This window comes from Sus scrofa, chromosome 8 (assembly GCF_000003025.6).
Source record: "Sus scrofa isolate TJ Tabasco breed Duroc chromosome 8, Sscrofa11.1, whole genome shotgun sequence".
NCBI lineage: Eukaryota > Metazoa > Chordata > Mammalia > Artiodactyla > Suidae > Sus > Sus scrofa.
The window spans coordinates 36887846-36904280 of NC_010450.4; the positions used below are offsets into that span (position 1 = coordinate 36887846).

The following is a 16435-nucleotide window of genomic DNA, read 5'->3' on the forward strand; positions in this document are numbered from 1 at the left end:
CTTCAGAGCATTCATTTGTTTAAATATTGAGAAAATGTCTCTAACAACAATTTCTAACCTTTGTTCACATTTTACATTAAGAATATTTTTTAAATCCTCCAAATAGGGTTAATGAATGTAGATATGTGATAAAACATTGCAAAAGATTTTATTGGGTTTTTCAATTCCTAACTTGGGTGTCCATACAAATTCATTTTTTAAGCAACCACATTATCCTATGGAAATGATTTGTTTCAGTTTTAAAGTATTCAGAAAATTCTATTTGAACTTAGAAAACATTTGGACAATGCTTTTTTTCTTAATATAGACTTGATACAATTTGATCATAATGAAACTGTGCTATAATAAAAACTCATCCAGAAAAATCCAGATTCCTACCAATCATATAGGAAACTGGCATAGCAAGCAGTCTGAGTCATAATTTTATCTGCATCAGCAAAGGCAACAGGGGCACTGTCTGAAAAGGAATAATTTATCAAGACCAGATCTTCAGTATACTTCTGCTTGGGGGGAAAATTCCAACACTCAAGAATTATCAGCCAAGTTGCTTTGTAAAATCATAGCAATGCAGCATAAGGAAGCCTTTGATGAGCCAAGAACTTTACCTAAAGCAGGCTGAATTTTTTTGGAATATTAGATAATGTTTGAATCTAAACATTTATAATAACTTTAATAGATTTATTTTTAGGAAAAAAGGCTCAAGTCCCATGTTTCATCTCTTGATGGAAATGAGCAAGAGAAGAGCCACTTTTAAGGGCATAAGCAATAATGTACTTTTTTTTTTTTTTTTTTTTTTTTTTTTTTTTTTTTTTTTGCTTTTTAGGGCTGCACCCATGGCATATGGAAGTTTCCAGGGAGGGGACCAACTGAAACCACAGCTACCGGCCTACACCATAGCAACGCCAGATCCGAGCCGCATCTGTGACCTACACCACAGCTCACAGCAACACTAGATCCATAACCCACTGAGCAAGGCCAGGGATTGAACCCACACCCTCATAGATACTAGTTAGGTTCCTTTTTTCACTGAGCCACAAGGGGAATTCCAATAAAGGATTTATTAAAGGCATTGATTCACCCAATTAATTCATTCACTCATCAAATAGGTACTGAGTGCTTAATTTTTCAAGTTACTTTGTCAGGCACTAGGAGGATAGGGGTGAAAAAATACAGGCCTTGCAACTTCCACCAAGAATTATTAAAAAGTTATAATAATTAATAAATGCTATGATGGAACTTTTTTTTTTTTTTTTTTTGTCTTTTTGCTATTTCTTTGGGCCGCTCCTGCAGCATATGGAGGTTCCCAGGCTAGGGGTCTAATCAGAGCTGTAGCCATTGGCCTACGCCAGAGCCACAGCAACGTGGGATCCGAGCTGCATCTGCAACCTACACCACAGCTCACGGCAACACCGGATCGTTAACCCACTGAGCAAGGGCAGGGACCGAACCCGCAACCTCATGGTTCCTAGTCGGATTCGTTAACCACTGCACCATGACAGGAACTCCCTGATGGAACATTTTTAAAGTCAGGGAGTACATTATGTAGCCTGGTTGCTGGGAAAGCCTTTTTGTGAAAGAGACATATAAGCCGAAACTTTGGAGATGGGTAAGTCTTAATCAGAGGAAAGAAAAACTGAGGGAACGGAACGAGGTGCCTGATGGAAGGGGAATGATTGTCAAAAATTTCTAAGTGGTGTAATAATAAAGAAGGCCAGTAATCTTCCTTGTCAACGAAAATTCAACATCCCTTAAGGATGTTCTAAACGCTTCCTTTTCCTTACATTCTTTTGAAATAGACAATTGAGGCCATGCTTCACATTCAGGAGCTACTTTAAATAATTCATGTCTGATACCAGAACTTGCCAGACAGAAATTCTGAATCTTTGTCAGCATCTCTACAATGTATGGAGCACTTACTGTGGACCAAACTATACTAAATGGTTTTCACGAATAACCTCACATATTTCCTACAACCACCAGAAGAGAGGATTAAAATTCTCCTCTTTCCAGTGAGGACACTGAAGCTTGGGGAAGTTGAGTACTTCTAAGGTTAGACAATGAAAATGGGATAGAGTCATGATTTGAACCTCAAGCCAACAATTTGGTTTTTTGCTTTTTGGGGTTGAGGAGCTGCATCTGCAGCATATGTAAGTTCCCAGGCTCATAGTCAAATCAGAACTGCAGCCACAGGCCTAGACCACAGCCATAGCAACGCTGGATCCTTAGCACACTCAGCAAGGCCAGGGATCGAACACTCATCCTCATGGATACTAGCAGGTTCATTACCACTGAGCCACAACAGGAACCCAAACCAACAGTATTAACCACTTCAGAAAGGTGCTTAAAACAGCAAATATGGTGATTTGCTATGTTAAAAAGCTACATTAATGAGATTGAAAGAAAGCAGAAAATAATTTACCTGGAAGAGGTAAAAACCCAAGCCAGGTTAAGTGACATTTATAAACAGCTTGTTTTTTTCAGATTTGGATTTTAGTTACATTTATTTAGTTCCTATTAGAGGCTAAATACTCTACTACTCTTTGATCCACGTTCTCACAAAACCTTGCTCTGATTAATCCTTCCTTTCCCATATATATAAAAATTGTTGTAGAGTTTTTATGAATTGTTCTCGCTCTTGTTCTGATATCTGTCCTACTTTTTTGTTGCTGAGCTGTCACAACCTGCTTATGGATATTACTTTGTATCCCACAGAGCCTGTCCATTCAGGCCTAAATAAATGTTTATCAATAGGTCCACAGTTAGACAATTTATTTTACAGAAAATGTTCTCTTAACCAACACTGCAATCCAGATGAGCAAAGTTTATTTTTTAACTGAAGAAAACTTCTCCTCAAGTTGTTTGAAAAATGAATCAGCATCACCACTCAAAATCTGCAACTTCTCTAGGATAAAAATATTTTTATGCCGTTCTTCTGCAAGAGGGAAGCTATGCTCCAACTTCCTTCCACAGACTTTCCCTTAAGTTTGAATACAGAATTTTCAAGAAGATGTTTACAAAATTACTATTCAAATATATGGTAAAACTGAACCATTTCTTCCTCCTGGTGCATAGGACACTGCAATTTCAACTTTAATTATAACCCAGGGAAGATTCCAACATAGGCACTAGCTCTAGTTTTTGACATGAAAGTGATTCCTCAAATATGTAATTATCTACAAATAATTAAAGTTAATGAAGTTCAGCAATGCGTGTGGCAAATTATGTATAGCATTTACTTCTGTGCACACACATGTGTATGTAGCAGAAAAGGACTCATTAAGCACCCATTACGTACATTCTTATATTTTAGAAATCAATCCTGTTCCCTCATCTTTACAAATGAAAGCACAGTCAATTGGCCATAAAGCATATGTTGCATTATCCTGTTAACACAATTCAAGTCTCTATCTAGAGTAAAACAGTACATAATGTCAGCAGAACAAACATATTCACCATGACATTAGCTGTCAAACAGACCTCCCCCAGCCTCCCCCTCCCCCTTTCCCCTCCCCCCCACCCCTGCAAAGAGCCAAAGCCATTTTGATTTTCTCTAGGAAATAACTGTGTCCTGAGGAGTAAGTGCCCTGCTAACAGCTATAGTTTCCAATGAGGCATTAGCAAAGCCATCTGACATTTAACGAGGCTCTCATGCCGAAACAGCTGTTCATCCAAAGTGAAAATTTAAAAACTTTCTCTGAGCCTAGATAATCTTACTGGAGCTCAAAAATAAGGTATTAGACTATTCCGCATGTGCTACCGCTTTATGACAAGAAAGCCAATTTTGCACTTCACTAAAGGCAGATTGCAAATTAAGCAGGAATTAAACCAGTTAGCTGAGTTGCAATTTATGGCAAATGGCTCATCAGCACATTAATGCATACCACCAACCTAACCTCTTAAGCCAAGCAGGCCAGAAATTAGAAGACACAAATATCTGGTAAGCAGCAAGGGAAATATGCCATCTATAGACATCTGTAAAATGAATCCTAAAACCAAAAGCTACCAAATATCTATCTTCATTATCATTCATATGGGCAGTATGACGTCAGCTAAAAGCTGATGTCAGAAGCACAAGTTCTAAAATCAGGTAGATTCAAGTTTTGGATTCTGCTAAATACTAGCTGTGTGACCTTGGGGAAATTATTTAGCCTCTCCATGCTACGTATTTCGCCTGGGTAAAACGAGGATAATAAGAATAATTACTTGGGAGTTCCCGTTGTGGCACAGCAGAAACGAATCTGACTAGGAACCATGAGGATGCGGGTTCGATCCCTGGCTTTGCTCAGTGGGTTAAGGATTCAGCATTGCCATGAGCTGTGGTGTAGGTTGCAGATGCAGCTCAGATCCGGCATTGCTGTGGCTGTGGCGTAGGCCAGTGGCTAAAGCTCCAATTTGACCCCTAGCCTGGGAACCTCCATATGCCGCAGGTGCGGCCCTAAAAAGGACAAAAAAGACAAAAAAATTAAAAATAAAAAAAAATAAAAAGAATAATTACTTGGTATTATGAACGGAGTAGTATTCCTAAAGTGCTTAACACACTGCCTGGAGCATAGTAAGGGATCAATGCTTGTTAAATATTATTGTGAAATTGTTATTCATGCTCTAAAACAAAAATGTAGGTAGTTCTGAGGCAAAATATTATGATAGAAGTTTCTATTATTTCTCTGTTCTTACATTCTTTTTCAACAGAATGAGATGTTTAATGAATACGGTAACTATCCACCTCAGAAAATATTGAAAATATATGGCAACCCTACATTTTGTTCTGTCTTCAAAATTCAGCTTATGTCCTATTCCTAGGTGCAGATAATCGGCTCCAGCCCTTGGGGCAATGCTAAGAACCAGCTATTACCCAGTTTGCCCCATCTGCCAATCGTAGAGATATTTAAGGGTTTCCATTTAAAAGATTTCCTCTGGGCTGATGGCTGTTTGAAGAGCACATAAAATCAACAATCCTGTGGATATTGTTCTAATTAATACTAATAATAATTTAAAAAATATTTTCACTTTCTCAACGTACAACATATGAAAATTTCTCACATACTACAAAGAAATAAATGGAAATATAAATTCCCACAACTCCTTAACTTTTGACCTGCCTCCAGCTACTACCCTTTCTTTTACTGCCAGATAGGGAACATCTGTCTGCCGTTTTTTCACCTGTTTCTTCTTCAATCCACTGTGATGTTATTTCCCTTCCCATCTTTCCTTTGAAACTCTTTGTAGATTAACCCACAGGCACTTTTTTTTTTTTTAAGAATTCTTTTTTTGTTGTTCTTTTTAGGGCCTCACCTGCGGCATATGGAAGTTTCCAGGCTAGGGGTTGAATCAGACCTGCAGCTTCTGGCCTATGCCACAGCCACAGAAATGCCAGATCCGAGCCACATTGCAACCTACACCACTTGTGGCAACACCAGATCCTTAACACATGGAGCAAGGCCAGGGATTGAAGCAGCATCCTCAGGAATACTAGTCAGGTGAGCCATGATGGGAACTCCCCAATAGGCATGTTTAAAAATCCGTATCTTACATCTGTGCTGGCAGCATCTGTCACTACTCATTACTTCTTCCTCCTTTAAATTAGTTCTACAAATTCCACAATCTAATCATGTTCCCCTTACCTTTCTCAGTCCTGTATGGAATGCCCTTCCTCTGCCCAATCCTAAAATGTTCCCTTCCCTGGGGTCCAACCCTCAGACATCTCAGTTTTCTCAATCTTCAGGTACATTAACCTGTCCAGCGGCTTGAATTACCATCTTTATATCAATATCATAAAATCAGTATCATAAAATCAATGTCTACTTCCCAAATTTTTCTCCAATCTGAAGACCTATATATCCAGCAAGACATGTACGAGGGGCATACCAATCTTTTAATTGATTCATCCAGGCATTCACATATTAATTCATTTGATTAGTCATCGAATATTTACTGTGTGTCTATTTATTTGTCAGGCTCTGCCTCCCAGTCTAGCTATATTTTCCCCTTGATTCTCAAACCCTCCTCTTAACCACAGCAGATAGGCTAGTGAAGCATATGCTGTGGGTGCCGGGTCTGTACTCATTTGGTTTCCTCAGACATCACTCCAGACAGGCTGATGACTCACTACCCTTCTCTGCCTAAGGGGTTTCTCTGTCTATAGGAGCTTGTCCGGAGTGGGAAGAGGGTTTGACCAGAAGTAGAAGTAAGTTCACATCCCCTAAATAAACATAATCAACAAGAGATGAGTTGATAAGTAGGCACCTCAGCTTCGCTGCCACCCAACAGGACAGCTCTGAGGTGTGTTTCACACATATTCTGGGAAAGTCTCTGGCAGGATGAGAACATAGTGGTAAATCTGCTCATTAGTCAGCCTTTATTGGATCGTCTTCCTTTCCATCTCACTTTCCTCACAGTGCTTGTTGGGAGCACCTCAAGTATAAATTGCTTGCACACAAATCCTTGCCACAGAGTCTACTTTGAGGAAACCCAATTAAAACACCTGGATTCTAGCCAGCATGTCTTCATTTAGTTCTACAAGGATGAGCTACATTGTCTTGTTTCTGGGTCTTGGCACATCCTCTTCTCACTGCCTTTCTTCCATCTTCATTGCCTCTTTTCCATGCTTTCTGTGATAACACTTAGCCATCACTTCCTCTGAGTTTCACCTGCCACACTCCCCCTACAGCCTTATCAGAATCTCCCCCCCCAAACAGAGCTGCCAAGCAGTACTGTGACATCATCCTGTAGCATCCTATGCTTCTTCCTGGCCTGGCATGCAGCATGTTGGCTGTGTGCTGTGAATTTCTTTAGGGCTGCAACCCTGTCTTCCTCTCTTCCTCTCCCCACCGACTAGCACAGGACCAAGCACTAAGAAGTATTCAATAAAAATAAGTCAAATGAATAAATAATAAATGCGGGATGTGTGAATGGTATTGAAATCAATCAACAACAAAACCATTCCCTCCTGGACACTCAAAACAGCAGAAAGGCATCTCACACAATGTGTCTCAAGAGATAAGTAGTTGGCAAAGCGATATAGCCAAAAGCAGCCCATTTAAATCCACTTGAAAACCAGATGACTGTCATTTACTCCATCCAGATTGTACTTCCTGGGCCACTACAGTAGTTAATGGACTGTTTAATGAGTCAATCCCGGAATATTAACTGATAACCAGAATTAAATGCCTTTCCTCTCTCATGTCATACATTTGCCTGTTTAAAAGTAAGACAGAATGAGAGAAGACAGTCACCTCCTGGGTCAAACCTCACCTTCCCCTTGGCCTCTGCTACAACCTGAAGGCTATGGGTACCCACCTGCCTCTCCAGGAGCAAAGTGATGAGACATATGTGCCTCTCTGTCTTCAGACTGCTTGAAACATGGAGCCAGCGGCTGAAATAGCTTGTTTAACAAGGACTGGATTTTTCCTCTCAATCACAGTTCTAAAGCTATCAGTTATTGAAAAGCTGATTTTCAAAGCACACACGAGAACAGCTTTTCTGTACAGCTGCAATGCTATTTAAATCTTCCATGAATATATCCACAAACCCAAGAAAATTCTAAGCTAAAATATTGCTCTTAGAGAGGACATAGTAAAATAATACCCTAGCAGGGAAAAAAAATCCAGGAAATGAAATCTGGTTGTTAATTTTAATACTGGAATTACAAAATTAGCCATACAGCTAGAAGAACACCTGAAGTCACTACTGAGAATTGTCAGCCTGACAGGCTTTCTTTGTGAGGCTCTTCTGTGGCCATTAGCTTGTCTGCCCCCACGGTCATTCTTTTTTTTTTTTTTTTTTTTTTTGTCTTTTTGCTATTTCTTGGGCCGCTCCCTCGGCATATGGAGGTTCCCAGGCTAGGGGTCGAATCGGAGCTGTAGCCACCAGCCTACACCAGAGCCACAGCAACGCGGGATCCGAGCCGCGTCTGCAACCTACACCACAGCTCACGGCAACGCTGGATCGTTAACCCACTGAGCAAGGGCAGGGACCGAACCCGCAACCTCATGGTTCCTAGTCGGATTCGTTAACCACTGCACCACGACAGGAACTCCCTCCAAGGTCATTCTTAATAGGTCTCGAGATGTGGATGAACATCTTAGCCTCACTTTCTGCCATGATGGGGCTGGAAATGGATATAGAATAAGCAGAGTAAGGCAATGCTTTGGAAACACCAAACAGATTCATAAAAGGCAAGATCATCCTTGGAAAGAACTGACTACTTGAACGGTGGTCTCTCAGTGAATCTCAAGACCTTGTCTCCAGCATGACTGTGCCAGAATTCTCAGGAGCCCATTGGTGATCCTGGCAACACTACTGCCATGCTTTAATGCTTTTGATCATTCTCCTGCTATGATCACTCAGTTCCACTGCAAAGGTGTAGGCTGCCTTTGTAGCATTCTATAATGTTGGATACTTCTTTGACTTTCATCCAAGTGGAAACTTTTAGACTCTAGCTACATTGCAATCGGAATGTCCTTCATTTAAGACATTCGATTTCATCAAATTACCTCTCGAAAGACGTTATATTGAGTGTGAGTCACTATCATAAATATTTTGGAGCCATTCACTTGGAAACTGGTGATGAAAACAAGGTGACTATACCGAGGGAATTTCACTGAAATCACTGACCAAAGAAAAGCCATGATGAGAACTATTCTATGCCATCTAGTATTGCGTAGCTGTATGCTTCACTTTTGACATCTCTTAGCTCCTCTATAATAGGCTTTCCAGGTTGGAGCTAAATGAATGCTTTTTAACTTATTGATTTACTTCAAATAAAGAAACACCACAATATCCCCTGGATATAACAGGATGATGGTAAAATGTAAAGCAAGCAATCTACACAGCCTCAATACTTAGCACAATGCCTGGCACAAATTAGACAACAAGTATTTGTTGAATGAATAAATGAATGCGTGTATGCTGAGACCCTCATGTTTATGAAAGACCTACTACACACCACGGCATTGAAAGCTCTACACAAAGTCTGGATCACCATGTGAACCCAAAGAATGAATAAAAAGCTCAGCAGGGCCAAAGAAAATTTGGATCTCATCCATATTCGAAAGCATGGTGGAATTAATAAATGAAAATTTAATGCCATTTCGAGTTCTAGCGATGCTGTGGAAGCCTGCTGGTCCCTGGGTTTTAAAATACTTTCCCAGCGTACAAAAATCAGAACTCTTTTTCTCATGTTGTTCCTTCTTTTGTTTCCATAGGAAACAGTGACTTCCAGGCATCCGAGATGACACAACACAGATTGCCAAATTGCATGCCACCCTGCAGTTGCCAAGGAGATAATGTATGTCATTCCTACAAATAACATGTTGCTCATGCCTTCATTTCCTTTATCTAGCTTTTGAAGATTATTCTTCGCCTAAACTGAATTCAGATAACGTTCACTGTGGACTGATGGAAACACGCCTTTTTTAAAAAATGTGTTTACCCTACTCCCCCAAGGCACTCAATTGCACCACACACACTGTCTGTGGAGGGTCTGGGCGTATTTCGTGCCCATTTTGGAACCAGTGATTCAGCAGTTTTCACCGGAAAATAAAGCATCCTGAATTCTGTCTGCTTGCGTTTTTAAGTAAGGGTCCAATTAAATCCACACCTGGCACTAATATATTCCAGTTTATTCCAGTTTAAAATGGCCTACCGCAAAAGCAGCTGTACTGTGTTGAATTTACATGGGAGGAAAGAAAGGGAAGGAGAAAGCATGCAAGAAAGGCAAGATGGAAGGAGTGAAGGAAGGAAAGAAAGAAGGGAGGAGGGGAGGATGGGAGGCAGGGACAAAATGGAGAAACTTATATTTATTGAGCACCTGCAGTATTCCAGATTAAACATCTGTAAGATGAACAAAGAGAATTAGAGAAATTTGAAATCTTGGCTGACATCATTCCACTAGTGGTGGGTAGAGTCAATATTTTAACTTGAGCATGTCAGACTTAAAAGCACGTATGTTCCAGCTACCTAGTGCTGCATAATAAATCACCCCAAAGGATCATGGCTTTAAGCAACAGCAATCAGGTTAACACCTTCCTTTATGGGTTTGGAGGTTAGCTGGACTCAGCTAGGCAGATCTCATTCATTCAGCATCCCTCACATGGTTTCAGTCAAAGCAGCTGGTACTGGAGGCATCTCACTCACATACCTGCCACTGATGCTGGGACTGTCAGCCAGCATACCCTCCTGTGGTCTCTCTATGCACCGTGGGCTTCCTTACAGTATGGTGGCTGAGTCCAAGAAAGCAATTTTAAGAGATGCAGCCTCACAGTCATAAAGCAACACTTCTCCTGTGGTCACAGGTCCACCCAGGTTCAAGCGTGAAGGAACATTTGTCCACCACACATTGTGAGAAATGCACGTGGGATGGATGGCCAGTGGCAAGAGTTCTTATTGCAGCCATCTTCAAAAATGTTTTCTGGCACAACACAATTTTTGCCATATTCATTGATGCCTCAAAAACCCTGGGAGCCAGGCTTCACAGGCTCTTTTTGGTCTGCTTGGCGGAATAATTAGAAGGGAACAGTTACAATGATCAGTCAAAAAGAGCAATGGAGCAACTTTTACTGTCAGCTTGATGAATTGTGAAAAAAATTGAACACTGAAATTAAGCTTTGGAATGAGTTTCTGATTAATTTTTTGTCCTTAACAGAAAGTCCCTTTTTACTCATGCATTGCCAATTTTCAAAACATTCAGATATCATAAACACTAACTTTCCACTAAAACTGTATTGTGGCATAATCATACATGTTAGCACTAACTATACAGTATTATCAAAAACTGCTTTTACCTATGTAGGGTTTTGGTTCTTTTGGTCCTTGGGCAAATGGGAGTTTCCTACATGAATCAAATGAATTGTTGTTACCAGGGGTAACAAAGTCCACTTGGACATACGTTCTTGCCATCTTAATCTATCATCAATAGATCAGGTGACTTCTGGCTAATGTCTTTACCTTCTTAGTACTTGTTAAACTGGTCTAGTAGTGAACCTAGCCAGGCTTGGGCCACGAACACACATCCAACAGATCTGAAACAGCCATCTGACCTCAAATCAATATCCAATGTGTCCTTTAACCACTAAAGTAATCACACATGTTTATCCTTTGAAAATATACCCAACTATTATCATAAACAAAGAGAACCTCAGAAAGAAAATAGGATATTGATGATGCAATACAAAGAAAGAACACCACAAAGACAATAAAGGAGTAAAGACAATCATCAGACTCCGCAAGTATTCAAGCTGGGGAAGCATTTTATGGTGAGCTTGTGAAGAAACAACAGCAATTGCAGTCATCTCATTGCTTGCCTTGCTGAGATGTATGATGGTGCTCACTCTACTGTGCTGGCAGATTGGCCTGGAATAAACATATATCTAATGTCATTCTTGCTGAGATGAACAGCTCTACAACGAATCAGGTTATACTACTCAGTGCAAAATCAAGTCTATCAGGCAGAATCCCAGAATCCCAAACACAGAAGTGTTCTCTCCAGAACGTGACACTGTTATTTCTACCTCTCTCTTCCCAGAACAAGCCCAACATCTACTTTCATTCAAGCCAACACATAGGATGAAACTAGGATTTCCTCAAATTAGTGCTTCACAGAAAAAAAAAAAAAAAAACCCTCAAAAATTGAAATGCTCAGGTAATGCACAAAGCAGTGCCCAGCAAGTGACATGGAAGAAAGGATATTCAATACTTCTTTCTATTTCTGATTTCACCCTACATATTTCAGCTCCAAATTTTACATCTTTCTGTAAAGTTTTTTTTCAAAAGAGGAAGAACGTCTGATAAAATTCCTGATAAAGTAACAGTATCTAACTTTTTTATATTATAGAACAATTAGCCTTCACCTTACACAAACTATGAAGATTTGAGATCCTTTTTACTTCTCTGTTTTCTTCATTGTTATGTGTCTTAGAACTTGGACGCTTTATAACACTGTGATTTCTAATACTGTGAGTGGCTAGTTCCACTTAATGGCTACAGAATGCCTGGATAGTAACCAGGAAGTTAACTGTAACCAGTAATTAACTCCAATTGTTTCATGAAACTCTGAAATCCCCTATGAATTGTCATTTTAACCTTTAACTCCATTTTAATGTGTCTATTACAGTCATGTATTTCTAAAGTGCTATTTCTAGTCACATATTTCTAGACTTCTAGGAGACATTTTACTGAAATACATAAGCAAATTTTCAGTGCTAGAGGAAGACTGATTTTTTACATTTTCTCCATCATTAAGGTAACTATCCACTCTCTTGGTCAAGCTGTGATACTTTTGTCCAGAACAAATACTTACTGGTAGGTCACAAAGAAATAGGCATATACTGGGGTAGTTTCAGGCAGTGGCAAAGTCAACCTATACTTGATATATTAATTGAAAAAAATAATAAAAATTTCCAACTGAAGATCACATAGAAAAAAAAACCTGCATATTTCCTGAAAAAAATGATTTTTAAATCTTCCCAAAGTCTATACAACTGGATGTTTCAATACACTTCTTTTAAAGTATATGTAGTAATGAATTTGATAAAATAAATTTGGCAATGGTACAAACCCTTTGCAAAAGTGTCAAAATGAATGGTTTATGGAATTTTGAGAGACGAATGCAATTCAATAAAGAAAGACTGGGGGAAAATAAGAGAAAAGAACTTGAATGTTGAAAGCTACTAAAGGAGAGAGTCTTTTTTTTTTTTAATTAAAAAACCAACAGGATTCTCCCTCTAAAATCTCCTTCTATTTTTATGAATTGCTCAGGGATACTAATATGACTTTCTGTCAGCAGATCAAGTCTCCATTGACCACAATCTATTTCAGTCCTGAAATGCATTCTTGTTCTGTGGATAATAGGTAACCTCCTTGCTGCCATTTTTAGATCAGCCCGTTGGCAAACATTAAGCAGAAAGCATGTTCACATTTTCAGGATCAGCTCAGGCTGTAGCAAAGTGGGTTTCTTGCTTGCAGAAGCAGCAAGAGTGAGCTCAGCACAGGGAAAGTGCCTGTTGAAGCTCCTCATCTGTACAAGCCTCAGTGGCTTCAAGTCAGAATCAAATAAACAAACCAATGAAACTGGCACAGAGAATATGCCCCCATCAGCCCCAGGCACAGGAGTACAACTCCCAGGCTGGGATATTCTCAGCTCCAAACTCCATATCTGTCTTGAAGACAAATAAACTAATAAATGTTAAAAATGATAATCACAGGGTGAGAAGAAGAATGTATACATATGTATGACCAGATCCCTTTGCTGTAGAGCAGAAATTGAGAGAACAGCGTAAATCAACTATAATAGAAAAAATAAAAATCTTAAAAAAATAAAAATAAGTAAACATGCTAATCACTATAATCACTAGCACAATTTCTTACTAATTCCCTGTTTTGTTGTCAAAAGGAGGCAGCTAATAAAGGAAATGATAAGTCAGATCTTGGCCTCGTCTTCACTTCAAAAGGCCATTGTGATTTCCTAAAAATTGTTTGTAACCAGAAAAATAACAGTATTTTTATAAGCCTCAACCAAATAAAACCTGGGTTTTCTCAAAACAAATCCCAGGCTCCTCCTTTCTTCATGGAAGGGGCAGCCAGTGAAGGTCAAGTGCCCAGTTGTCCACTCATCACTGCTTGTCCACACGTCTTTAGTCAAGGATCTGCTCTGCAAGAGCAGCAAGTTATTATACATTTTCCAGCACTTGCTCACTTTCCAGGGAAGCACCTTGCAAGCTCCATGGAGGCCTCCTTTTTTCACCTTCCAAGAAGGATGCCCTTCCCAGGGCTTCTCCTTTCAAACCAGTGTTCAGAAGAGTATTGAATGGATCCCTTTTTTCAAGTGCACCCAGAGACCATTTCCTTGTTTTCTAGGTGTAAAGAGCAGAGTTGGGCATGACTCTTATCTCCCATGTAGTAGTCCATCTATGTAAGATACAGAAATAACCCAAACCATAAAACCAAGAGTCAAAAGCACAGACAGTGAAAGGGCAGAGATAGGTGCTCCTCCCTTGGGAAGAATTCTGAAGAAACCAGGTAATTTCAGGTCAAGGACTGTATTATCCAGATTTCCTTCAGTAATCCCAAAGGTTTGGGTGTGTGCATGGGCTTCAAATACAAAAAAGCAATGCTGGAATGGGATTATGGGAATTCCCTCTGCTATTGTTGTCATCTAGGACTTCTCTTCCCTGTCACTATTAGTAGTAGTAATATTGTGCAAGAGACCACATCACATTCATTCTTTCATTCTTTGACTCAGTCAACAAATACTGGATGGGCATTTCCTGGGTGCCAGGCTCTGTGTTAAGCAATGGAGTTATAGTTTGAATTCTTCAAAATGCTTTCTTTAAAAAAAAATCTGTTCAATAGACTAATCCCAGATGTATTATATTCATTTTGTTTTGAAAAGTTGCCTTTCTGCTCTTTGGATACAGTGTTCTCACCACCTTTTGCTGGGTCCTCTTTGCAAATGTTCATTCTCAAATATCAACAACCTGCCAAAGAAAAAGTGTAGATGTGCTAAGTGGTGGGGGACCTTCTTCTTCCATACCTCCTCCCTTTCTCTGATATTTTCATGGGACAATTTTTTACTTTCAAGTCACCCTCCGTATCCACATTAAGCTGACTGGACTTAGCAAAAACTTTTGGGAGGCAAAAAGAGAAAGCACTCACAGGGAAACTAACCCCCCACACTCATCTTCACACTCCCATTCTCCGTCTTGAATCCCCTAAAGACAGACTGTTCTCTGGCTATGGAACCTACAACTGCTTCAATTAGCTGAAAAAGTAAAAGTGAATTTAAAAGTTTGCTTTAGCCAAACTACTCCCAAAAGAGAGACAGCTGGAGAATTCGCTGGACTGCATGGTTAAGAAGTCATGAGATTGCAGAGAACAAAGAAATGCCCATGCTGCTAGTTTTCAAAATAAATAGGTAAATAAAAATAAAGTCAAGGACATCCATCATTGCTCAGCGAAAAGAGATCTGGCTAGCATCCATGAGGATGCAGGTTCGATCCACGGTGTTGCTCAGTGGGTTAAGGATCCGACGTTGAGTGAGCTGTGGTGTAGGTCATAGACAAGGCTTGGATCCCCTGTTACTCTGGCTGTGGTATAGGCCAGCAGCTACAGCTCAGATTTGACCCCTAGCCTGGAAACCTCCATATGCCATGGGTACAGCCCTAAAAAGACAAGACAAAAAAAAAAAAAAAAAAAAAAAGTCAAAATTCAATAAAGAACAAATGAAGGAGAAAGCAAAGAATCTCATGGAATAAATGCGCAAGAGGAATGTGAAAATCCAGGCTTACTAATAAAAGCAGCCAAAGAGACTTTGGAAAAGACTGCTATTCAACAAAGAAGATGGCAGGGAGGGTCAGAATCTCTGGAATGTGAGGTGCTAGTAAATATTAAGAAAAACATACCATGATACTCAATCTGAGTAGAAAAGGCCCTCTCCTTATATTGACCAAAATACATCATAATTCCTTCGACCAAAGATGTTTTGATGCATAATATCCTCTAATTCATTTAAATGAGAAGAAGTAAGTAATACTCAAACTGACATGTCTTGAAACTTCTAAATCATCTGCCGAGTGAAAAGCTGGAGATTTAGCAATGTATATTAGGTTGTGGGAAAATTAGCCCCTCAAAATAGCAGAAGGGAAATTGGCAGCTTAGTCAAATAAATCAGAAGGAATGACTAGTCTTACTCAGTAGTTTAGGGAAGAGAACTTGCTGGGAAACACAGCTAAACATTGAAGGAATTTCTTTCCATGGTCTGTATAGTTTTGAAGCTGAGTAAATATTTTTTTTCCTTCCAAAAAGAAATGCTAGCCCACTCACATTGCTAACATAGAAAAAGATCACTAGATTAATACTAACTGGAAACACCATTAAGAAGAAAATGTTGATAACAAAATTTCAGGAGAGGAAGTACAGTTCTTTATAAATTGCTGTCCCCACACCTGAGCATTGATCTCGTTTATGCCAGGAATGAAATCATCAGTATGTATTTCTTGAGCACCTCTAGGTTCTTAGCAAATCTGTGCCAGATGTGCTAGAGAAGGAACAGAGTAAATGGAGAAGTAATGAAAATTCCAACAATGCAGTATTAGTTTATTAATTATATAGCAATTCTAGAGTGATCCTTAAACTAGCTCCTAAATGTCACAATCCAAATTAATGATGTCTACAGTAATGAGCAGGCTCATTTCTTTATCTGTTTTATCTCTTTTATCTGTTGATTATCAGTAAAATACCCTCGCTGCCAGGCTGCATTCTCCCATCAGCCCTGGGAGATGTTTTATGTCTCTTGGTCTCTCAGAACACCTATTCCTCTTGATTATTTACATCACTATACTCTATCAACTGACATAATACAAATTCATTTAGGGCAAACATTATCTGTTGAAATTCTTTAAAATTTCCCTCAGCACCTTTATGTGGAATTCTTTTGAACATG

General features: G+C 39.4%; 1 protein-coding gene across 3 annotated transcripts in view; it reads right to left on the bottom strand.

The window, feature by feature from the left end:
* The window catches only part of GABRA4 (gamma-aminobutyric acid type A receptor alpha4 subunit), a 67368-nt gene that overhangs the window by 12197 nt on the left and 38736 nt on the right, over positions 1–16435 (bottom strand). The window contains exon 9 of one of the 3 annotated variants that reach the window (XM_021101170.1): positions 7801–14471. The exons of the other annotated variants lie outside the window; for them this stretch is intronic. Within the exon in view, the coding sequence (XP_020956829.1) occupies positions 14457–14471 (15 nt within the window). The 3' untranslated portion in view covers positions 7801–14456. Of the gene's footprint in view, positions 1–7800; positions 14472–16435 lie in introns of those variants that run through there. 3 annotated transcript variants of the gene reach the window in all.